Raw genomic sequence first — 26341 nt, 5'->3', positions numbered from 1 at the left:
ACAGCCTTGTGGGGCACCGATGCTCAGAGTGATTGTAGAGGAGAGCTTGTCCCCTATTTTTACAGCCTGGGTCCTGTCTGAGGAAGTTGAAGATCTAGCTGCAGATCTGAGTGCTAAGACCCAGGTTCCAGAGCTTAGGAATCAGTTTATTTGGAATGATGGTATTAAAAGCAGAGCTGTAGTCAATGAAAAGGAGACTTACATATGCGTCTTTATTCTCCAGGTGTTCCAAGGAAGAATGTAGTGCCAGAGAGATGGCATCTGCTGTTGACCTGTTGCTCCGATAGGCAAATTGTAAATCATCGAGGTTGACCGGTAGGCTATGGTTGATATGTGCCATAACCAATCGCTCAAAGCACTACATAGCAATTGATGTCAGAGCCACAGGTCGATAGTCATTCAGGCAGTTGGTAGTGTCCCCAAGATGATCCTAGTGATAGTAGAAGTCAAGAGTTTGGGAAGTTGCATAACCAAGGTGAGGAACTGCAGCCACTGCAGATACTTTTATTGATGATATACACAGCAGCCACTGTGTATGCTGGTGACAGGGAATTAGTGTTTCATTTAAGGGAGTCTACTTTGAGGTTTGTTGGAGCTGCACTCATTGAAGTAAGTAAATGTTAAAAATTCCTGTTTAAAATTGTTGACATAAATTAATCACCAGCAGTTAAACAGTAGGTAGTTAATATAGAGCCTTAATTGTTCTTCAGTCAAAATAATTATTTATGACACAGGAGGAGGCCACTGGGTCTGTGCTGGCTCCCAGCAGGGCAATCCCATCTGTCCTTTTCTTTCTCTTCTCCTTCCTTTCCATGTATTTTTTTTTATTAGCTTAATGTAAAGGAACCCTTAGGAGGCACTGATCATATTATGATTGAATCCCACGGAAGAAGTAGTTCTTAGATAGCAAGGGTAGGGAACCGTGGCTGACAAGGGAAGTTAGGACTGCATAAAAGCCAAGGAAAGGGCATATGTTAGCAAAAGTGACTGTCAAATTGGATGATTGGAAAGTCCAAAAAAAAGCTATAAGAAGGGTAAAGTTTAAATATGAGGGCAAACTCGCTGATAATATAAAGCAGGGTACTAAAAGTTTTTTCAGTCATATAAAGAGTGAAAGGGAGGTGAGAGTTGATACTGGACCACTGGAAAATGATGCTGGTGGGGCAGTAATGGGGGGGACAAAGAAATGGCAGATGAACTTAATAGGTACTTTGCTTCAGTCTTTGCTGTGGAAGGCACTAGCTGTATGCCAGAGGTCCATGGAGTGTCAGGGAGCAGGAGTGAGTGCCATTGCTATTACAAAGGAAAAAGTGCAAACTGAAAGGTCTTAAGATGGCTAAGTCATCTGGACCAGATGGTCTCCATCCCAGAGTTCTGAAAGAGGTTGCTGAAGAGATAACGGATGCATTAGTCATGATCTTTCAAGAATCACTTGATTCTGGCATGGTCCCAGAGGACTGGAAAATTGGAGATGTCACTCCACTCTTTAAGAAGGGAGGAAGACTAAAGAGAGGAAATTATAGCCCAGTTAGCCTAACCTCAGTGGTTGGAAAAGTGCTGGAGTCCATTATTAAGGATGAGGTCGGAGTACTTGGAGACTAATGATAAAATAAGTGAAATTCAGCATGGTATCTTTGAAGGGAAATCCTGCCAGACAAATCTGTTAGAATTCTTCAAGAAAGTAACAAGCAGGGTGGACAAAGGAGAGGCCATGGATGTCATTTACTTAGATTTTCAGAAAGCATTTGAAAAGGTGCCTCAGATAAGGCTGCTTAACAAGATAAAATCCTGTGGTGTTACAGGAAATATACCGATATGGATAGAGGACTGGCTGACAGGCAGGAGGCAGCAAGTGGGAATAAAGGGGACATTTACTAGTTGGCTACCAGTGATTTGTTGTGTTCCGAAGGGGTCAGTATTGGGACTGCTAATTTTCACATTGTTTGTCAGTGATTTAGTTCGTAAAATTCATGGCTTTGTGGTAAAGTTTTGCAGATGATATGAAGATAGGTGAAGGGGTAGGTAGTGCTGAGGAAGCAATGCAATTGCAGTAGGACTTAGATTGAAAGAATGGGCAAAAAAATGGCAGATGGAATTCAGTGTTGAGAAACGTATGATGATGAATTTTGGTAAAAGGAACAATAGTGCGGACTATTATCTAAATGGGAGAAACTTCAAACATCAGAGGTGCAAAAGGACTTGAGAGTCCTCATGCAAGACTCCCAGAAAGTTAATTCACAGGTTGAGTCTGTGGTAAAGAAGGCAAATGTAATGTTGGCATTCATTTCAAGGGGAATAGAAAATAAAAACAATGAGATAATGCTCACCAGTGAGGCCGCACTTGGAGTATTGTCAATAGTTTGGGGCCCTTTATCTCAGAAAAGATCTATTGTCATTGGAGAAAATGCAGAGGAGGTTCACAAGGATGATTTCAGGAATGAAGGGGTTAACATATGAGGAACGTTTGGCAGCTTTGGACCTGTACTCACTGGAATTCAGAAGAATGCATGGGGACCTCATTGAAACCTGCCGAATGTTGAAAAGACTAGATAATGTAGATGTGGAGAGGGTGTTTCCTGTGGTGGGGGTATCCAGACCTAGAGGGCATAGCCTCAAAATTGAGGGGTGACTTTTTAGAACAGAAGTAAGGAGAAATTTTTTTTAACCAAAGAGTGGTGAATCTGTGGAATGCTCTGGCACAGACTGGTGGAGCTCAAGTCAGTGGGTATTTTTAAAGTGGAGGTTGATGCCTGATTGGTTGGGGCATCAAGGGATATTAGTGAGAAGACAGGGTGTATTGGGTTGAATGGGATCTGGGATCAGCCATGGTGAAATGGCAGAGCAACTCGAGGGCTGCTCTATGTCCCATAGATTTGTAACTTATTCTGCGCTCTTCGACACCCTTTGATTCTCTTACCATTCATCCACACTAAGGAATAACTTAAATCATCAATTATCCTATTAGTCACATTTGGAATGTGGGAAGACATTAAAGCACATGGCAAAAATTCATGTGACCAGTGAGAGAACATGTAGACTCCACAAAAAACATGCGTGAATTCAAAGTTAAAAGTAAATATGTTATCAAAGTACATATATGTCACTAAATACTACCCTGAGATTCATTTTCTTGTATGCATTCACAGTAAATAAAAAGGAACAGTAGAATCATTGAAAAATCACACACAAACAAAATCAGAAAAACAACCAATGTGCCAAAGACAACAGATTGTGCAAATACAAAAAGAAAAAAAACCAAAAGTAATAATAAATAATATTGAGAACATGACTTGTAGAGTCCTTGAAAATTAGTCCATAGGTTGTGGAATCAGTTCAGTATTGGTTGGCATGAGTGAAGCTGTCCACTCTAGCTCAGGGACCTGATGGTTGAAGGGTTAAGGGGATCGTTTAGCTGTGGAGCAATGTACTGTTCCATCCCCTGCCTGCCTAATTAAATGGGTGCTGATTATACTCGATAAATTTTAACTGAACTCTTGGGATAAAAACAAATTGATCCTTTCCAAATATATTACCCATAGTGATATTTGAAGTTAAATTGGGAACTCAATAGAAGAGATGTATTTACAGGGTATAAGTGTAAAGTGACTGGAAACAGGGACTTGAATGCACATTTGAATAAATCTTTGAAGCTTTTAGGCAGGTGAAGAAAATTGAATCAAATAATAGAGGCATTGAATGTAAGTGAGTATGTAATAATATACTGTTAAAATGTACTAAGGCTATAATGAAAGTACTTTCCATTCAGTTCTAGTTACTGCAGTTTATCATAAAAATTCACAACTCAGAAATAAGCGATTCAACACATCATGTTTGTGTCAGCTGAGCATTAGCCTTTCTACCTAATCCCACTTCCAGTACGAGGTACTTGGCATTTCAAGTAAACGTGATGAGGGTTTCTGCTACCCATTAATGCAGTAAGCGCATATCACTATCAGTTTCCAAGTAGAGAATAGAATATTTCCTCTTTTCTCCACCAATTGCATTAACTGTTTCCTGGCTTTTGACCCCATTGCCAAAGGAGATGGTTCCTCCCAATTTACTCTATCTGGACCCATTGTAATTAAATATACCTCATTCAAATCTGCCCAGTCTTACCTTTTTTACTCCTCCACCAACAGATTTTTGAGCGGCCAATGAACATTATTTCATTATTCCTTTTGCACTTTTTATTTATTTCATAGTTTGGAGTAATTTTGTTTGTGCACCATACCTTTGCCACAAAAACAACAAACTTCATGTCTTATAAAACAGTGATAATAAATTTAATTCTTTCCAAAACTGAATTTGATCACAACCTGAAAGAAAAATTATTTTGCAATGTTGAAGAAACTTGGGGAATCCTTTTAAATGTGTTCCATGTGGAGAGTTAGAATTGACTTGGCTGAGTGCCCACATATTTTGCTTTTGAATTCTATGATTAAAATTACTTCATATAAAGTACTGTAAGTCACATTTCTATTTTAATAAATAGCTTATATTAACCAGTATTGTTTACAGTATGTGTTTACCACTTGAAACACCCAATTCAGTGAATTTAGATATTGCAAATATAAATTTTATCTATAGCTACCCTTTTTTTAACTTTTTACTTTGTTGTAGAACTTCTTAGATGTGTTGTGTGTATTGATTGGATGCAGATTGCATTACTGTCTGAGAAATTGTGCCTTTTGATGGTTTGAGAAAAACTGGTGCATGTCAGTATTACAATTAATAAATTCTGCTTGCCTGCAACTATAATTCATTAATAATAACTACCTTTAGTTTCCTATTTCCTCTATTTTCTCAACACACACTTAATAACTCCCCTCCCCGTCTTCCTTTTCCGCTGTCCACCCAACTCTCCACCGGCCCCTGAAATCTCATGTGATCATTTTATTAAAAATGCCCAATGCACATTTTCTGTTAAACAAGGTTTAGTATTTTTAATTCTGAAATGTACTTGGTAATTAGATTAGTGATTACAAAATCTCTCATGCTTTTGAAGTATTGTATATCAAAATAGTAAAAATTAATCCTAAAATAGATAGTGGAACTCTGCTGTGTATTTAATGCAATTTCTATTCTCACCTGATGACCTGCTGTAATATTTGCAAACTGGTTCATTCATTGTAACATTGTTATCCTTAATAATTTATTTCTAAATAATAAAAAGCAGCAGCTCATGATTGGCATTCTATATATAGATCATGTCTAGCTACCTTGGTAATCTTTTGGCTCCATCTGGTCAGGCTTAAGCAGCTTTCTGGATGCAACATTTGTAGATAGTATCTTGCTTTAGTATTGGTAACCAGGGCATGGCATTCCCTTGGAATTTTAATGGTTGCTACTTAAGCCCCATTTACCTTATTAGAGGTGGGGTGGGGAAATCATTCTTTGAGGCACTATCCACAGATTTTTTTGAAAGGTGTGCACTTTAACATTTGATTTGTTGCAGTAATCCTTGTTTAAAAAAATTATTTCAGAGACCTGTCATATTTGTGCTGATTTTTGAAACCCTATTACCCTTGGTAATGTTGCTATTGTTGTGATGTATATTCGAGAGCGATATTACTGAAATCTAACTTGTCTAAAAGACCATTTGCTCATGTTGCATTTGCTACCTGTTTGTTTTTAACATATAACCTGATGAACAGTCTCGGCCCGAAATGTGGATTGTACTTCTTCCTATAGATGCTGCCTGGCTTGCTGCGTTCCACCAGCATTTTGTGTGTGTTGCTTGAATTTCCAGCATCTGCAGATTTTCTCATGTTTGCGTTAAACAAAACCTTGGTGTTTGGACCTATGACAACATATGCTAATGTAGTCTTGAGATTGTCTCTAAATAATAGGGTTTATCAGTCAAAGCTCCAGAAATTTATCTATTCTTTGAAAATGATTTACCATTTGAATTGTGATTCAAATTTGAACCTTGTGATTATGTCTCTTCTTTTTCTCCTGTTGTTCTGTAACTTTTCCCTTGGCTGACTGAATAATAATAATAATGCTGAATCCATAATCTTTAAAGTGGATTCCTTGGGTCAATGATGGTGTTGAATATAAGCCAACTCAAGTCCTGATGTTCAAGTTGATGTGGAATGTGTATACTCTAGTTTGTGATAAGAACTAACTTACAATTGGCATGGACTACATGGTATCAATAAGGAAACAGATGAGGGTGCCCTTCATATATCTGTATCTCTGAAGTGGAATATATCTTGTTCTAAAATCTTATGTAGAAGAGGGCAATGACACATTAATATTGGGATATTTAAGCATGTCTCAACAGAGGTAAGACACAGTTTCTAAGATGTGGCAGTCTTCCATGGCTCAGTACTACATTACTTCTGTGTTTGCTGTTTAGTGCAAGATCCATATATTCATGTAGGACAGGCACAGAGGTATCTGCATTTGAACTATGTATATGTTCACCTTGATTGGCACTTGGACATTTCCTTGTTGTTATCCTTCTGCTTTCATCAGTGTGTGTGCCAGCTGACTTTAAACTAAGCATCTGCACTGAAAGGAGTAGGCCAGCAACTGTGAGTATATTAGCAAATAATGAGATTAAAAACAGCAGGAAATTGGCAGAAATGGTCATTGGAGGGAATATCTAATAGTTTGTTTGCAGCAAGATATCCCGACATGCTGGAATTTGCAAAAAAATTAACCAAACTTTAATTATTTCAGTGACATGGTTTGTTTTAACATTTTTTTAGATCTTATAAAATACCTAATTTATTTTTCCTTTGTATGAAATCCTCTGATAAAGGCATTTTTAACCGTGGGACTGTTGCTTAGGTACGTCTAGATATTTTTTATCAAAATATTCTATCTAAATATAACTAAATTACTAGATGTGAAATATCTGGTGATAAGCGATGGGACAGAGTCCGAAAACTTCTATTTAATGTTTCATTATCAGTGCTGCTCTCATGCAAAGCAGGTGCCCTGTGAAACTATCTAGTTATAATTTAAGAGGTGGGTCAGGTATTGAAAAACATCAGCTGGGTAACTGCGACTATGAAGACTTTAATGACCTTGTCATAAAAGAATAACTTGGTCCAAAAATGTCATTTGCATGTTTTTTTCCACCTGCAGCATCCTTCTAGTTACATTGAACTGCTGTAAAAAATAAATCTTAAAGATCCGGTAGAGTTTATCAGACTCTGTCCTCAGCTTGTACCACAAGTATTTGCAGTTATACATGAATGAGCATCATTAAATTTTGTTTTAATTGAAGCAAATATTGTATCTTCTGACTTCTTTGTTTCACTGCCATGTATTTGTTATGTTTGATTTGTTTGGTTTCAACACATGCAATCTAATGATTATTCTCCCTGTTAGTTAAATTTATAGCCTTGTATAAAAGGAAACTTGCTTTAATTATGTGAAAAAGAGATCTTTAAAGAAACAATTAAAGACGTCAGAATAATGTCACATGAAAGGATAGGTCTGTGCTTAATTGCAGAGCAATATTGGGTCATAGTCATAAAATACTACAGCACAGAAATAGGCCCTTTGGCCCTTCCAGTCCATACCAAACTGTTCATCTGCCTATTCACATCAAACTGCATCTGGACCATAGCCCTCTATACCCCTCCCATCTACGTACTTATCCAAATTTCTCTTAAATGCTGAAATAGAGCCCAGACCCACCACTTCTCTGGCACACTTACTCATTCCACACTCTCACCAACCACTTAAGAGAAGTTCCTCATACTCCCCTTAAGCATTTCATGTTTCATCGTTAACCCATGAGCTTTAGTTATCATCTCACCCAACCTCAGCGGAAAAAGGCTGCTTGCATTTACCTTATCTATACCCCCCCCCCCCCATAATTCTGTATATCTTATCAGATCTCCCCTTATTCTTCTACGTTCAAAAGAATAAAATCCTAACCTAATCAACCTTTCCCCATAATTCAGGTCCACGAGTCCTTGCAACATTCTTGTAAATTTTCTCTGCACTCTTTCAATCTTATTGGCATCTTTACTGCAGGTAGGTGAATAAAACTGCACACAATGCTCCAAATTAAGCCTTACCAACTTCTTGCACAACTTCACTTCTATAGATTATATGTCTGTCTCCTGACTAAATACAGATGCAAAAAATCCATTTAAGATCTCCACCATCTCTTTCACTCCATGCATAGATTACCACTCTGATCTTCCAGAGGACCAATTTTGTCCCTTGTTCATATTCTTTCGTGTTTATTGTACTCCTCATTTTCTCCTTCCTACCTTTACCTACTACACACCTTTTTTTTCTTAATCAGCGCCTCAACATCTCGAAAACCTAGGTTTCTTAAACTTGTTATCCTTTTATTCTGACAGGAACATACAAACTCTGTACTCAGAATTCCACTTTTGAAGGCCTCCCACTTACTAAGTACACTTTTGTCAGAAAACGACCTGCTCCAATCTACACTTGCCAGCTCCTTTCTGATATCATCAAAATTGACCTTTCTCCAATTTAGAATCTTAACCCAAGGACCAGAGCTAATCCTTCTCCATAATTACCTTGCAACTACTGACATTATGCTCACTAGATGCAAGTGTTCCTACACAAACTTCTGTCATCTGCCATCTCATTTGCTAATAGCAGAGCAAGTCTCGCACAGTCTCTTGTTGTGACATCTATGTACTGATTAGAAAACTTTCCTTAGCAGCTTTGACAAAACCTAACCCATCCAGCCCTTTTACAGTATGGGACTCCCAGTCAATATGTGGAAGCTAAAATCACCTACAATCACAACCTAACGTTCCTTGCAACAGTCTGCGATCTCTACAAATTTGGTCTTCTAAATTCCACTGACTGTTGGGTGGTCCATAATATAATCCCATCAATGTGGTCCTTTGTTATTCCTCACTTTGCACCCATATAGCTTCAGTAGACAAGCTGTCCAGTCTGTCCTGTTTGATTACTGCAGTGACATTTTCCCTGAGTAGTAATGCCATCCCTCCTCCTCAACCCCTCTTGCTCTGTCTATCATGTCTAAAACATGGAGCCCTGGAACATTGAGCTGCCAGTCCAGCCCCTTCTGCAACCAAGTCTCACAAATGGCTACAATGCCATAATTCCACATGCTGATCCATGCCCTAAGCTCATCCACCTTTCCTATAGTACATTGAAATATGCACAGCTCAAAATATTAGTCCCACCATACTCAACGTTTCGATTCCTAAATTTATATGTAGGCTTAACAATCTTTCCCCACAACCACTACATTAAGAGGGTCTACTTAAATTTGAACGGTTGTCTAGAATTTCAAAATAGCTCAAAGTAACAGCATGACTTTGCTTAGCCAATGAAAGAAGTCTTGTCTCCTAATCTCTGCTATATAGAATACTGTACACATTCTCCAATACATTATTGAAAATAAGGCATGAAGGCCAATGAGAGGAAAGTGTGAAATAATATTTATGGCTATGGTATTGTTGACGAGGAAGCAAAATGAACTTGTGCTGATATTTGTTAACCTGAAATCAGGTTTATCTAAATATCCTCTAAATCTTTAAGTTGCCTAGCCAATCAGCTACACTATAAACTTTGTAACAACATTAGTGAGGATTCTGTTGAAATGAAAGCTTCATTTTAACCATTAATCTGGACTGAAGACATTTTGTCGTGAAAACTTTTATTTCTTAATAAACTTTTCCAGAACAGTGCTATGATGAATTGCTGTGGTTGCTGTGATGCCTCTGTTGAAGCTTGTCAGGTTTATTAGGCAATTTGACCGTAGGTTATTTGGATTTAAATAATTAATTTGAAATCACTTCTGTTTCAAACTATTATTACATTTTAATTAGATTATGTTTTATCTTCGTCCTATCATTTACTGATCTGTCTCCCAACTCCATTCCCTTCCTCACCCACCTTTTCCCTTCCTGGCTACATCTGCCTATCATTCTTCACTCGTTCTTGCTCCACCAAATTTTTTTTAAAGCATTTCAGCATACCAGTGATTTGCTCAGTGGTTTATCTGCTGCATACAACTTTTATTGTACAGCAAAATACTGCAATAGAAATTCAGATATAATTGCCCTGACTATTCCCAATTGCAATTATATCGCATGGATCCAAAAATTTGATATTTAATTGTGTAGCTAAAAATACATAGATAGAAAAGCAGAATTTTTATTGCAATTCCTTTAAAATATCACCCACTCACTCACGAGCAAGTTTCATCGGAGAGGATCAACATAGTCTGTCAGTTCTTATTTTAATTCCTGTAATTCCAACACTGATGATAACCATCTCCAAAATATACTTCTAGTGCTCAGTGCTGATTTTAAAATCGTGTGCAACACATTTCAATAATACAGACGAGTATGATTTTAAAATTGCTCTAAAAACGGCCTTAATGACTCCTCTTAAACTGGTAATGATTTTGTAAATGAAAATGAGCTAATAGTGGGCATATTGATATAAAAACAAAGCTACTCTGTATGAGCAGAGGAAGAGGCTAGCATGGTAAACAAACCAGGGAATCTGTAGTGGAGTTAGAGGTTTGCCCACATTAACATGAGTAAAATTGATTGTGTCAGCTTGACGTCCCCCTCCCTCAAGCAAAAGTTATTTCTTTTCGGGTTTTAAAATAAGTCAGTGAGAACATTGAATATGCCTTAAGTCTTGTAAAAACTGGCCTGAGATTGGATCTTTTAGATACTGTAATTGTACTCTCTTCTGCCATTTATTTAGCAGCTTTTTCCATGTAGCCATCACCCTCTCACTGGAAAAACTTGCCACTCAAGTCCTTTTTAAATCTTTCCCTCTTACTTTAAACTTAAGCCCTCTGGTTTTGGACTCCTCTACCTTGCAGAATAAAAGAAAACTGACAGTCCATCATAAAAGAAGACATCATGATTTTATAAACCTTTTATAAGGTTACCCCTTAGTCTTCAGGCGGAACAGTTTCTGATTATCCAGTCACTTCTTATAATTCTCCAGACCCAGTAACATACTTGTGAACCTTGATCTACCCTCTCTAGCTTAACTTTTATATTGGAGATTTGTGGTTGCTTTCTGCAGACCTTTGATGCTAGATCAGTAAACTTTTAAGTCTGAAAATTGTAATGCCTAACAATCACAGATCTAATCTCATTTAATGGCAAAATGTTTCGATGAAAAATTATACAAATGTAACTGTACTGGAGCACTGGAATAGAACAAGACAGAAGTGCTTTGACTGAATTAAACAAAACTAATTTGTGGATAGCAATCATTGAGTCATAGAAAAGTACAGTACAGAAACAGACGCTTTGGCCCATCCAGTCTGTGCTGAACCACTTGAACTGCTTAGTCCCTTTTCAAGGATCCCCACCATCCAGGCCTTGCTGAACTTTAAGTCCCATGCCACCAAGTTCAGGAACAATTATTACCTCTCAGCCACCAGGCTCCCTAACCAAATTGGATTACTTCATTCACCCCGTCTCTGAACTGATCCCACAACCTATGAGTCCACTTTCAAGGAATCTATTAATATAATTTTATTAATATGTATTACTTACTATTATTTTGGTGGGGGGGTTGTACAGTTGGCCCTCCTTATCTGCGGGGGATTGGTTCCGGGACCCCCAGCAGAAACCAAAAATTGTGGATGCTGAAGTCCCTTATTTAACATGTTTAATGTGGTGGTCTTTAGGACCCAGCGGAACCCCGGACTTTATTTAACCTATCTAAATGCAGTGGACAAAAGGACCTGGTGGAGCAGCTCTGAATCTGCAATGTTTCTGTTCACGAAAATAATCATGATCACGATTGAAAATAAGGTAGAAGTAATAAAGCGATCAGAAAGAGGTGAAATGCCATCGGTCATTGGAAAAGCGTTAGGCTACGTTGGTTAACGATCGGAACAGTTTTAAAGGATAAAGTGAGAAAGGCTCTGCCCCGATGAAAGCTATAATTACTACTAAGCAACACAGTGATTTAATTATTGGGTTTTGGGTTTTTGATCCTCCACACCAACCCAGCATGGTGGAGAGCACACTCAGGAGCGGTTTGTCACTCGATCGGCGCTGAAATGTACGTTCTTAAGCGTTTTTATATGCATAGAAAGGTAAAATATATACTATATACTAAGACAAACGTTTGACTAACTGATGCTAAATAATACCGGATGTACCTGTTCCGACTTACTTAGTAAGAGAACTTCTGATTTTTTTTCGATCCTGATCTACATCCCACGCACATCCTCCCTAATACAATGTAAATGCTAGGTAAAATAGTTGTTATACTGCATTATTTAGGGAATAATGACAAGAAAAAAAAGACTGTACATGCTGGAACAACAAGTGCTGAAGGAGTACTTCCGGGTTTTCGTGATGCGCAGTTGGTTGAATTTGCGCATGCGAAATTTGCGGATAAGGAGGGCCGACTGTATTTGCATAATTTGTCTTTTGCACACTGATCTTTGGAGTTTTTCATTGATTCTATTGGTTTCTTAGTATTTAATGTGAGTGCCGGCAAGAAAATGAATTTCAGGGTATTGTTTGGTGACATATGTACTTCGATAATAAATTTACTTTGAACTTTTGAGCTTTGTGTTCTCATGGAATTACAGTAAACAATATATTTTCCTGTTAAAGTTCACCTTTTGATATACTACTGATTCAGGATTCAAGAAACCAGCCATTTCATTGAAAAAAAATGGCCATGATATTTTTGTTTTTAGGCAAACACTAGGTTGTTTCTCTTAAAAATTTATGATCATTGTTTGTACAGTGTTCTTTTGTACATTCTTGATCTCTTTCATTTTTCCTCATTCTTCACTGGTCTCCTCATACCTTTTATGCAGTTTCTCATTTCACATTATTTACATTTCTGAAAGTGATGTATGAAAATACAACATGAAATTATGTATGGTGCTTGTGAATACCACTGAAAACTGGGTAGAGATGAATGAATGAGAGATGAAATTGGTAGCAATGAGCACTGTTTTCAGTGTGTGAGAAGCTGATTATAACCTTGGGTTTCTTTTGATCAGAGAGACTAGTAAACTGATCAAAATCATTACTAAAAGTATTTGCAGTATCACTTTGAGGTTCAATCTGTAAGTATGTTACTGCCTTTAATTCTCATGTTGTTTATTTGGTGCATATTGCTGTGTTTAGGAAATACATTTTTATCTTTTTTCCCCCCTCTTTTTAGTCATATGACAATGGACTTGCCCAAGGAGCAGGACTGGAATCACATGGTAAGGACATATTCATTGTAAAAAAATTTCCCTCTTGTTAAACACATCTTTCATCTAGTAAATTGTATTTTTTATATTTTTTCATGTACTTGGATTGGTTTTCAAAATGGTTGCCTTTGTTAGAAATATTGCCAGACCTGCTCTTGATGCTTCAGAACAAAATAAGTATCAACTTCTTCGCACAGAAGTTTTGTAGCTTAAATTTTCTTGAAGTATACATTAAGTATTCATAAACTCAGGAGACAAAATTAAATTACTCACAATATCTATGGACGTGATTTATTCTGAGGATCAATGGCTTTACCTGGTTTCATATTAGGCAGAACAGTTCATCCATGTTTTGTAGTAACAATAAAACCCTTGGTGCTTGCAGTCATCATTTAATGGAGCTAGTGGCAACTTTGAGATTTTTGCACATATATGACTTGTTTAGAGATCCCAATGTATCTTAAGCAGCACTCTTTGCAGCCGTATTTACTGTATTCAAGTTGAAATTGATTAAACTTATGTGAATTAAAGTCAAGTCAAGTCACTTTTATTGTCATTTCGACCATAACTGCTGGTACAGTACATAGTAAAAATGAGACAACATTTTTCAGGACCATGATGTTACATGACACAGTACAAAAACTAGATTGAACTACGTAAAAAAACAACACACAGAAAGCTACACTAGACTACAGACCTACCCAGGACTGCATAAAGTGCACAAAACAGTGCAGGCATTACAATAAATAATAAACAGGACAATAGGGCAAGGTGTCAGTCCAGGCTCTGGGTATTGAGGAGTCTGATAGCCTGGGGGAAGAAACTGTTACATAGTCTGGTCGTGAGAGCCCGAGTGCTTCGGAGCCTTTTCCCAGACAGCAGGAGGGAGAAGAGATTGTATGAAGGGTGCATGGGGTCCTTCATAATGCAGTTTCCTTTGCGGATGCAGCACGTAGTGTAAATGTCCATGATGGCGGGAAGAGTGACCCCGATGATCTTCTCAGCTGACCTCACTATCCGCTGCAGCATCTTGCGATCCGAGATGGTGCAATTCCCAAACCAGGCAGTGATGCAGCTGCTCAGGATGCTCTCAATACAACCCCTGTAGAATGTGATGAGGATGGGGGGCGGGGGGGGTGGGAGATGGACTTTCCTCAGCCTTCGCAGAAAGTAGAGATGCTGCTGGGCTTTCTATGCTATGGAGCTGGTGTTGAGGGAACAGGCGAGATTCTCCACCAGGTGAACACCAAGAAATTTGGTGCTCTTAACGATCTCTACCGAGGAACCGTCGATGTTCAGCAGGGAGTGGTCGCTCCGTGCCCTCCTGAAGTCAACAACCATCTCTTTTGTTTTGTTCAAATTAAGAGACAGGTTGTTGGCTCTGCACCAGTCAGTTAGCTGCTGCATTTAGCTTAGGAGATGGTCTATTAGAGAACAACTTTATCACTACTATTTTAATGTTTATCCCTTAGCCCTGCAAAACATTTTTCTTTACGTCCATCAAATTCCTTTTTGAAAGCACTGATCAACTGTTTTTTTACCACTCTTACCAGCAGTGTTCCATGTTGTAACTACCCTTATAATTTTCTACATACATCCTTTATATTGTACTCTGGTCTTCAAAACATTTTGAAAATGGAACAGCATTTACCTTCCCAAAATCTGTCATGATCGTGTATAGAATATCTGGGGTGGGAGGGATCCTTAATTATGCTGTCTGCTTTAGTGAGGGAACAACAATACAGAGCAAGTCCATAGAGATGAGCCTGCTGTTTCTTGCAGCCACATGCAGATCAGTTGCCATACCAAGCCTTTATGCATCCAGGCAGAATGCAATTTATGATGCATTGATAAAATTGATAAGTCAACAGGGGAATGTGAAATTTCTTTAGCCTCCTGAGTCAATAGAGGCTTTTGTGAACTTTCTTCACCGTGACAACAATGTGGTTGAACAAGGACAGGGTACTGGCTAGAAATGTAAAGATCATACAGTTCAATGCGTGGCAAAGGAGTTGGTGTAGGAAGGAGAGCATCAGATATTTGGATCATTGGGCTCTCTTCCAGGAGGGGAGGGAGCTGTACAGAAGAGCCGGTCTCCACTTGAATTGAGGTGAACTAATACCCTAGCGGGAAGGTTTGCTAGTACTACATGGGTGGGGGGGGGGGGGGAGAAGGGGTTAAACTAGAGTTGTAGGGGAATGGGAAGCAGTGTCAGAACAGATAGTGGAGTGGTTATGGAGACAGATGTTAGTGAGACTTCAGACAAAGTCAGGAATCAAAAGGTTGATCATGGTGAGACTGACATTCTGAGCAGTGCATATTTCTAATATATTCAATGACTAAGCCTTCCAGCACTCTTGGGTAGAGAATCCCATTGATTCATTGCCCTCTGAGGTTTCTTCTCATCTTGTGCATCTCCCAGTCAGGAAATGCTAACTCTGCAGTAACTCAGTCAATTTCCATTAGAGCTTTTAATGAGACCACCCATCATTTTTCTGAACTTGAGTGTCTAGTCACAGTTTACTTAATCTCTTCTTGCCTCTCTTCCCCCATGATAGAAATCAATCTGTTGAATCTTTGAACTTCCTATTTCTAGGATATCATGTGTTATATCATTCAGTACTAGACCTGTATAAAATATTCCAAGTGCAATGTCACTTGGACCTTATAGTAATTCCGCTTGCAGCAAAAGCCACATTACTGTTTGACCTTCTAATTGCTTGCTGTACCTGCACATTAACCTCTAGTATACAAGGGGAACTAGGTCCCTCTCAACACCAACACCTTTTCATTCTCTCATTATTTAAAAAATAATTCCACCTCCACATGGTTCTACTGAAGTGAATGACCTTGCCTAGTTCCACATCATATTTCATCAAAGAATACAATGACAAGATGGTGGTTAAGCTTCTAAATTAATAACCTAGATTCCTGTCCTAATAATAGAGATCAGAGTTCAGATTCATCATGGCAGCTGTAGAGTTTATATTGGTTAGCAATGTGGAATTTAGAAAGTTTAAAAAATATAGAGCATATAATAGTAGTAGTTGTATTGAGTGCAAAAACCTCTAGACTGTTGTCATTTCATTAAAGTTCCTTAGGAGAAAATTTATCATGTTTACCTGGTATACCCTATATATAAAACACTAGACCTACCTGACTCTTTAATGTCCTAACCACCCACTCAGTTCAAGGAGTGACAGGGGATGGGCAATAAATGCTCTTGCCTGTAACACACTGGCACTGAAGATTCCGTAACATAACATTGACCATTCGCCTAATCTATATCTTGTGAAAGCTTTCTGCGTCCTCAAACCTCCTTACTACCCAGCCTGATGTCATCTGCGATATGTAACATTTGTCCTCTTAATCTAAATCATTGATGCAGATTTTGAACAGCTGGGGGCACCAGTGCCAACCTCTGTGATGTCGCTCTATCTGCAGTTTCTCCAGCATTAAAATTAACTGTTTGTTCCCATTGTTTTCTGTCCTTTCACCAATCTTCAATAAACACCATTATTGTATTCCCAGTACCGTGTGCTTTAATTTTATTTAGCAACCTCTTGTATGGCAAATTGCCAAAACCTGTGAAATTCCAAATGATACCCACTGGTTCATATTCATTTTTTCTGTTGATCAGTATCGTAGAAGGACAAAAGAGCACAACCTCTGTCTCAAGTGAGGTTTTCCTTATTCATGGTGGGTTTGCCTAATCCTATAGGTCTTCTTTCATCACATTATTAAAGAGCCTAAATCCTAGAATCTAATATTTTCCTGTCAGGGATATTGGGCCAACTATTTTGTACTTCTCCTGTCTCTATCTGTTTCTTTCTCTCCCCTTCTTCACCCCCCCCCCCCCAACCCAGCAATACTCTGGTATTATTCTGAAATATTGTGCAATAACAAATGGTGCATGCATTATGCCCTGGCCATTTCTTTCAGTACCTTGGGATTTGATTATTGCTTTTCAATTGCATTAATTTCTCCATTCGTTTTGCTGTAAAAGTTCTTTAACTGAGAGCCATTGCTTTTTTTTTTAAACATGCTTTTACCTTGCCCTTGCTGCTGTTTGTCCTTTCAAATTTATTCTACTTGATTTGCTGAGTTGTAATGCTTCCTCCTTACCTTATTATCAGGAAATCCCTATATTTTGATATATTTTCCCCCTGGAAATGTGGTATTCTGAACCATCATCTGTAATTCATCTATCTAGTTGGGTGCTGTGTTCATTCCTTCAGGAGGCTTTCTTTATATTTTCATCTACTTCACTGTGCTTCACTATCACATGCCCTTTTTCACTTTCTCTATCCAAGGGCCACTTTACACTATTCTGTTTAATCCCAAGTGATTTGATTCATATGGGCACGTAACTATAAATTGGAATCCATTTCCTTTTACTCCCTCTGCTCCCAGAAGTGAATCTGGCAATACCATGTCTAATTTATGTCATTATATTTAGTGAAATGAAAAGTCAGCAGGGTCTGCATTAATCTCCATCTTTAAACAGTCTGTGCTTTTTTGTTTGTCATTAACAGGTGGATCTACTTTTTGTGCCATTGCATCTCTCTGTCTGATGGGGAAATTGAATGAAGTCTTTTCTGAGAAAGAATTAAATAGAATAAGACGGTGGTGTATAATGAGACAACAGAATGGTTTTCATGGACGACCTAACAAACCTGTAGATACCTGTTACTCTTTCTGGGTTGGTGCAACTCTAAAGGTAATTAAAAACCTGAAATGTTCTGTAAATTTTCTATAAGATTTCTTAATTTTGTTTATATTCTATTACTGGATTCCTAGTCTGGAAAGCACACAAGCATGAAGGATTTGTATAGATCAAGCTGAATCAAGTGAAAACTTGGTTCCTGTAAAAATTCTATGTTGGTTCTTGCTTTCAGACCCATCTTCCAAGTAAAGGTAGTTTCCCTGTGGGATTTTCGGCCAGCTACCACCCTGCTAACTCTCTCCCAACCTCACCATCAGGACTTCTGCTTCTACTCTATATATCCTCAAACAATAGGGACTGATGCTTTGGCTGTCTGGATGCTTCTGATCCCAAATATGGAGGACATCCCTAACCTTGGTCTTGGCCACATGAGAACTTTGCCCCTTTGTTGTTATGTGGCAGGGCTTAAAACAGGAATTTCAGGTGATTGATTGATTAAAGTGGCCCATTACAGGTAGATCAGATAAGTATAAAAGAACTGAAATAGTTTATTGCTGCAGCAGCTCTGTGGCTGCATTCTTGAGCACTTGATTATGATATATTGAACTTGTGTTGCACCTGAACATGACACCCCTGTAAACAATGGCATAACTGTGTTAGTTTAAAAATTGAAATCAAATCCTTAGAAAGCTGTGACATCAGATCAGAAATTGTAGGATCACTGTGGGTGGAGTTAAAGAGCTACAAGGGTAAAAAAAACCCATGCTGGGAGTTGTATACAGGCCTCTGAACAGTAGCCAGGATGTGTGCTACAAATTACATCAGGAGGTAGAAAATGCATGTCAAAAGAGCAATGTTCCAATCGTCATGGAGGATTTCAATGTGCAGGTAGACTAGGAAAATCAGGTTGGTGCTGATTTTGGATCTCAAGAGAGAGAATTTATAAGATGCCTACAAGATGGGTTTTTAGAACTGCTTGTGGTTCAGCCCATAAGGGGATCAGCTGTTCTGGACTGGGTGTTGTGTATTGAACCGGATTTGATTAGGGAGCTTAAGGTAAAGGAACGCTTAGGAACCAGAGATAGAATTCACTCTGCAACTTGAGAGGGAGTAGCTGAAGTCAAATGTATTAGTATTACAGTGGAATAAAGGGAATTACAGAGACACGAGAGAGGAGCTGGCCAAAGCTGAGTGAAGAGAATATTAGCAGGGATGATGGCAGAGCAGTAATGGCTAGAGTTTCCGGGAGCAGTTCGGAAGGTGCAGGATAGATGCATCCCAAAGAAGTAGTATTCTAAAGGCAGGATGACACAATTGTGGCTGCAAAGGGAAGTCAAAGCCAACATAAAAGCAAAAGAAGGCATATAATAGAGCAAAAATTAGTCTGAAGGTAGAAGATTGGGAAGCTTTTAAAAAGCAACAGCAACTAAAAAAGCCATAGGAGGGAAAAAATGAAGTATGAAAGTAAGCTAGCTAATAATATCAAAGAGGATATCAAAAGTATTTTCAGATAGATAAAGAGTAAGAGAGAGGCAAGAGTAGATATTGGACCACTGGAAAATGATGGAGAGGTAGTAATGGGGGGGGGGGGCAAGGAAATGGTGGATGAACTAAATAAGTATTTCGTGTCGGTCTTTACTGTGGTAGACACTAACACTATGCCAGAAGTTTGAGGGTGTCGGGGCCAACGTGAATGCAGTTGCTATTACTAGGGAGAAGCTGGAAGGTCTGAAGCTAGATAAATCACCTGGACCAGATAGACAGCACCCCAGAGTTCAGTAAGTGGTAGCTGAAGAGATTGTAGATCTTTCAAGAATTATCTTCCAAGAATCACTAGATTCTGGGCATGGTTCTGGAGGAATGGAAGATTACAAGTGTCACTCCACTCTTCAAGAAGGGAGGAAGGCAGGAGAAAGGAAATTACAGGCCAGTTAGCTTGACCTCAGTGGTTGAGACAATGTTGGAGGTGAAGCACATGATAAAATAGACTGTAGTCAACATAGTTTCTTTAAGGGAAAATTTTGCCTAACTAATCTGTTGGAATTCTTTGAGGAAATAACAAGCAGGATAGGTGAAGGAGAATTGTGAATGTTGCATACTTGGTTTTTCAGAAGGCCTTTGACAAGGTGCTGTACATGAAGCTAAGTAGCAAGGTAAATATTACAGGAAAGATACTAGTATGGATAGAGCATTGGCTGATTGGCGGGAGTCAAAGAGTGAGAGTAGAGGGAGCCTTTTCCAATTGGCTGCCAATTATTAGTGGTGTTTCGCAGAGTTCTGCGTTGGGACCGCTTCTTTTTACATAGTACGTCAATGATTTGGATGACAATTGGTGGCTTTGTGGCCAAATTTACAGACAGTATGATGATGGGTAGAGGATCCAGTAATGTTGAGGAAGCAGGAAGGCTGCAGAAGGACTGGATTATTGGGATGAGTAAAGAAGTGGTAGATGGAATACAGTGCCAGGAAGTGTGTGGTCATGTGCTTTGGTAGAAGGAATAAAAGCGTAGCCTATGTTCTAAATGGGGAGAAAATTCAAAAATCCAAAGTGCAAGGGGTCTTGGGAGTCCTTACACAGGATTCTGTAAAGGTTAATTTGCAAGTTGAGTTTGGTGGTGAGAAAGGCAAATGCAATGTTAGCATTCATTTTGAGAGGACTAGAATATAAAAATGAGGATGTAATACTGAGGCATCACTTGGAGTATTGTGAGTAGTTTTGGACCTCTTATCTAAGAAAGGATATACTGACGTTGGAGAGTATTCAAAGAAAATTCACGAAAATGATTCTGGGAATGAAAGGCTTATCTCATGTGGAGTGTTTGATGGCTCTGGGCCTGTACTCACTGGAACTTAGAAGAATGGGGGCAGGGGGATCTTATTGAAAACTATCGAATGTTGAAAGTCCTAAATAGTGTAGATGTGGAGAGGATGTTTCCTCTTGTGGGAAAATTTAGAATAGATTTAGATTCATTTAGAATGGTGATAAAGTGGAATTTCTTTAGCTAGAGAGTGGTGAATCTGTGGAATTTGTTGTTACAGGCTGCTGTGAAGGCCACGTCATTGGGTCTTTTTAAGGCAGGTTGATAGATTCCTGATAACACAGAGTGTGAAAGGTTATGGGAGAGGACAGGAGGGTGAGGTTGAGAGGGAAATAGATCTGACATGATCAAATTGTGGAGCAGACTCAATGGGCCAACTGGCCTAATTCTGTTACTATGTCTTATGGTAGAATAGGCAAATGCAATATTGGCATTCATTTCTAGAGGAATAGAGTATTGGAGCAGGGATGTAATGTTGAGGCTCTGTAAGGCACTGGTAAGACCTCACTTGGAGTACTGTGTGCAGTTTTGGGCTCCTTATTCAAGAAAGGATGTGCTGACATTGGAGAGAGTTCAGAGAAGATTCACTAGAATGATTCCGGGAATGAGAGGGTTAACATATGAGGAACGTTTGACCACTCTTGGACTGTACTCCTTGGGGTTTAGAAGAATGAGGGGGGACCTCACAGAAACATTTTGAATTTTGAAAGGCATAGACAGAGTGGATGTGGCAAAGTTGTTTCCCATGTTGGGGGAGTCTAGTATGAGCGGGCATGACTTAAGGATTGAAGGGCACCCATTCAGAACAGAGATGTGAAGAAATTTTTTTAGCCAGAGGGTGGTGAATCTGTGGAATTTATTGCCACAGGCGGCAGTGGAGGTCAAGTCATTGGGTGTATTTAAGGCAGAGATTTGATAGGTGTCTGAGTTGCCAGGGCATCAAAGGTTATGGTGAGAAGGCGGGGGAATGGGATTAAAGGGGAGATTGGATCAGCTCATGATGAAATGGCGGAGCAGACTCGATGGGCAGAATGGCCAACTTCTGCTCCTTTGTCTTATGGTCTAATAGTACAGCACAGGAATAGGCCCTTCAGCCCATGATATCTCTGCCAGCTGTGAAGTCAATTTAAACTACACATTTGCCTGCACATAGTCTATATCCCTCCATTCCCTGTCTGTACATGTGCTTGTCTAAATACTTCTTAAACATTAATATTGTATTGACTATCACCACTTCCCCTAAGAGCACAATACACATACCTACAACTCTCTTTAAAAATAATTTGTCTTGTTATTTCTCCTTTAATCATTCCCCCTCTTACAAACCCCATTTCCAGAAAAGTTGGGATATTTTCCAAAATGCAATAAAAATAAAAATCTGTGATATGTTAATTCATGTGAACCTTTATTTAACTGACAAAAGTACAAAGAAAAGATTTTCAATAGTTTTACTGACCAACTTAATTGTATTTTGTAAATATACACAAATTTAAAATTTGATGACTGCAACACACTCAACAGAAGTTGGGACAGAGTTAAAATAAGATTGAAAAGTGCACAGAATATTCAAGTAACACCGGTTTGGAAGACTCCACATTAAGCAGGCTAATTGGTAGCAGATGAGGTATCATGACTGGGTATAAAAGTAGCGTCCATCAAAGGCTCAGTCTTTGCAAGCAAGGATGGGTTGTGGCTCACCCCTTTGTGCCAAAATTCGTGAGAGAATTGTTAGTCAGTTCAAAAGGAACATCTCCCAATGCAAGATTGCAGAGAATTTAGGTCTTTCAACATCTACAGTACATAATACTGTGAAAAGATTCAGAGAATTCAGAGACATCTCAGTGCGTAAAGGGCAAGGTCGGAAACCACTGTTGAATGCGCGTGATCTTCGAGCCCTCAGGCGGCACTGCCTAAGAAACTGTCATGCTACTATGACAATTATAGCCACCTGGGCTCAGGAGTACTTCGGAAAACCATTGTCACTTAACACAGTCTGTCGCTGCATCCAGAAATGCAACTTGAAACTGTATTACGCAAGGAGGAAGTCATACATCAACTCTATGCAGAAACACCGGTGAGTTCTCTGGGCCGAGCTCATCTCAGATGGACCGAAAGACTGTGGAACCGTGTGCTGTGGTCAGATGAGTCCACATTTCAGCTAGTTTTTGGAAAAAAACGGGCGTCGAGTTCTCCGTGCCAAAGATGAAAACAACCATCCTGATTGTTATCAGCAAAAGGTGCAAAAGCCAGCATCTGTGATGGTATGGGGGTGCATCAGTGCCCACGGCATGGGTGAGTTGCATGTATGTGAAGGTACCATTGACTCTGAGGCATATATTAGGATTTTAGAGAGACATATGTTGCCATCAAGGCGACGTCTCTTCCCTGGACGTCCATGCTTATTTCAGCAGGACAATGCCAGACCACATTATGCACGGGCTACAACAGTGTGGCTTTGTAGACACAGAGTGCGTGTGCTTGACTGGCCTGCTACCAGTCCAGATCTATCTCCTATTGAAAATGTATGGCGCATCATGAAGAGGAGAATCAGACAACGGAGACCACGGACTGTTGAGCAGCTGAAGTCTTATATCAAGCAAAAATGGACAAAATTTCCAGTTGCAAATCTTCTACAATTAGTATCCTCTGTTCTAAAACGATTAAAAAGTGTTATTAAAAGGAAAGGTGATGTAACACAATGGTAAACATGTCTCTATCCCAACTTTTGTTGAGTGTGTTGCAGCCATCAAATTCTAAATTTGTAATATATTTACAAATTACAATTAAGTTGGTCAGTAAAACTATTGAAAATCTTTTCTTTGTACTTTTGTCAGTTAAATAAGGGTTCACATGAATTAACATATCACAGATTTTTGTTTTTAATGCATTTTGGGAAAATAACCCAACTTTTCTGGAAATGGGGTTTGTACCTTACAGCCCTAGTATTTGACATTTACACTGTGGGAATAGGACTCTGACCCCCTTCCTAATCTATGCTTCTCATAATTATAAACACTTATCAAGTCACCCTTGAGCTTCTGATACTCCATTTAAACAGTTTCCTCCTGTAGCTAATACTCCCTAATCCAGGCAGTGTCCTGGTGAACCTCTTCTGCACCTCATCCAAAACCTTCGTGTCCTTCTATAATGTGGCACCCTGAACTGTGCACAATACTCCAAATGTGGCCTTACAAAAGTTTTATATAGCTACAATTCTACATTACTGCAATTCTGTAAAATATTTTATTTTTGTGTACTTGTTTTCATTTCCAGTTTTAAAAAAATCTCATTTTGCTTTACTTTTCTCCATTCAATAGTGTCCTGTTTGCTAGTTTGAAGACAGCCAGATTTGGCTGCTGGTCATCACTTTTGTGCTGTTATGAATAACTGGGACAAATCAAATTGATAGACAGTCAACTGTAGTGCTTACTCGTCCTTTGGGTGTGGAGGCTCACGTGAATCAGCTCTCTGCATCCAGAAAAAGCACGTGTGGGCAGGTGATTAATGTGGATGGCAAGTCCATGGTGTTGCTTGAGCTGCTTGCAGCATGATTCAGTCCAAAGTTAGGTGAAGTATTATAGATTAGGAGCCTGCTGTGAGTGAGAATAGGAATATGATTACAAAGGAATTATATGGCTTACAGTACATTGTATTGAATACCCTTAAGTAATTCTACATGAAAATATTTTAGATATTTTGTCATGCAAAAAGTGAAACATAAATTAATTTTACAGAGGCAGTTTGCAAGAAACAACAAAGTATGTTTTTACACACACAGCAATAATTCTTTTATAGTGCAATGAGTATGTTGGCTCTTTGGAAATAGTGGTTCATAAAACAGTTGTTAAACTCATTTTGTAGCTTTTGCAGATTTTCCAGTATACTAATTTTGAGAAAAATAGAAATTACATTTTGTCGACCCAGGATCGTATTGTTGGAGGATTTGCAAAATGGCCCGATAGTCATCCAGGTAAAATTGAAATTTAGTATTTGGAGTATAGATAGATGTAAACAAAGCAGCATCTTTTTATGTACATGTCTTTTTTAAGAGAGAGGAAAAGTTAAAATTAGAAAATAAATCTTGCTAAGACAAATGTGATTAGATTTGTTATTATTGGATTAACATGTTTTCATCCAGTTTTAAATCCTGTGTTATGTTTTCCTTCAAACTTGCTCCTAATGATAAATATTTGTCTGTTTCAGATGCTTTGCATGCATACTTTGGAGTGTGTGGTCTGTCTTTAATTGGAGAGGCTGGTGTTTGCAAAGTACATCCTGCTTTGAATATGAGCATAAGGGCTTTTAAGCACCTTCAGCACCTGCACCAGACAGCAGAGACTCAGGAGCTGGAGCAGCATTCAGAATCTGTGCCTGACTACACATGACAAACATGGTAGCAAAAAAATTGAAACTGGATTGAATCTTTTTGCCCAAGGAAAAAGCCATCATCTTATGAAAAAAACCTTGTTTGAATGCTGAAGTTCCATATTAAAAAGACAGCTGTACAGAATGTTCCTTTTAAACGATTATCATTGGTCGCTAAATAGACCAATTGCTATTTGCTCTGAATTCTGATAATGCATTGAGTATGTTTTGAGTGAGTGGAGGTTTGTCTATATTCTGTAAGAAATCATTTATACTAATTTTCTAAAGAATTTTGAGCATTTAATAAATAATAAGTAATAATACATCTGCTCCCTGATTTTTGTGTTCACATTAAATACTTGTTTTTTTCGAAATTTCTATGCTTAATATTTCAGGAACTTCTGTAATCATTTTTAAAAATTCTTTAGTTAAAATGGATTGACTTTGTAGAAGTTTATTGCTATATGGAAAGCTATCAATGTTACTTCCAAGTACATTGAAAGTGCACTATACTGAGTAGGTTTAACAGCATGATGCTTTGTGGGGATCATTTATTTTAATTTTCATGATGCTAGGCAGCTGCTCAGAGGAGCCCATGGCGGCTGATTGTTGGGACAAGGTTTGAGGAGTCAGGGTATTTATAAAGCTTTAAAATTTGCATCACCTGGCCTTTCCTAATGATGACTGTGAACAAGCCATAGCCCTAACAAGCTAATTAAAGTCTAAGACTTTGGTAAAAGTTATCTGAGAGCTCAAATCTCTTGGGGTGCACAAACTTTTGCATGGTGCTCCTTTCCTTTTTTTCACTCTAAAATTGTACAAACATAAATAATACACCAATCTTGCTTAAAATGTTGAAAAGAATGTTTCATCTTTAACTTCATGACTTTTGGAGATCAGTTCATCTTCTACTCACTTAACTATTCACAGTATCAAAATTTTGACCGGGGTGCCCAAACTTCTGCATGCCACTGTATGTCTCAATATACCACCCTGAGATTCATTTTCTTGTGGACATACTCAATAAATCCATAATAGAATAATAGCCATAATAGATCAATGAAAGACCACATGGGTGTTCAAGCAGTGTGCAAAAGACAACAAACTGCAAATACAAAAATAAAGAAATAATAAATAAGCAATAAATATAGAGAACATGAAATGAAGAGTCCTTGAAAGTGAGTCCATACGTGGTGGGAACATTTCAATGATGGGGCGAGTAAAGTTAGCCCCTTTGGTTCAAGAGCCTGATGGTTGAAGTATAATAACTGTTCCTGAACCTGGTGGTGTGAGTCCTGAGGCTCCTGT

The 26341-nt window shown here is 38.6% G+C and overlaps 1 protein-coding gene across 1 annotated transcript in view; it reads left to right on the top strand.

Moving 5' to 3' along the window:
• pggt1b (protein geranylgeranyltransferase type I, beta subunit) overlaps positions 1 to 25356 on the top strand; it is a 55641-nt gene extending 30285 nt beyond the window's left edge. The window contains exons 6-9 of the mRNA XM_073068724.1: positions 13150 to 13195; positions 17719 to 17903; positions 24530 to 24638; positions 24872 to 25356. Coding sequence (XP_072924825.1) covers positions 13150 to 13195; positions 17719 to 17903; positions 24530 to 24638; positions 24872 to 25053 — 522 coding nt within the window. The 3' untranslated portion in view covers positions 25054 to 25356. The remainder of the gene's footprint in view (positions 1 to 13149; positions 13196 to 17718; positions 17904 to 24529; positions 24639 to 24871) is intronic.
• Positions 25357 to 26341: the final 985 nt, after the last annotated feature.

The sequence above is a fragment of the Hemitrygon akajei genome, chromosome 2, assembly GCF_048418815.1.
Source record: "Hemitrygon akajei chromosome 2, sHemAka1.3, whole genome shotgun sequence".
NCBI lineage: Eukaryota > Metazoa > Chordata > Chondrichthyes > Myliobatiformes > Dasyatidae > Hemitrygon > Hemitrygon akajei.
This window is presented reverse-complemented; position numbering and strand designations above follow the sequence as displayed.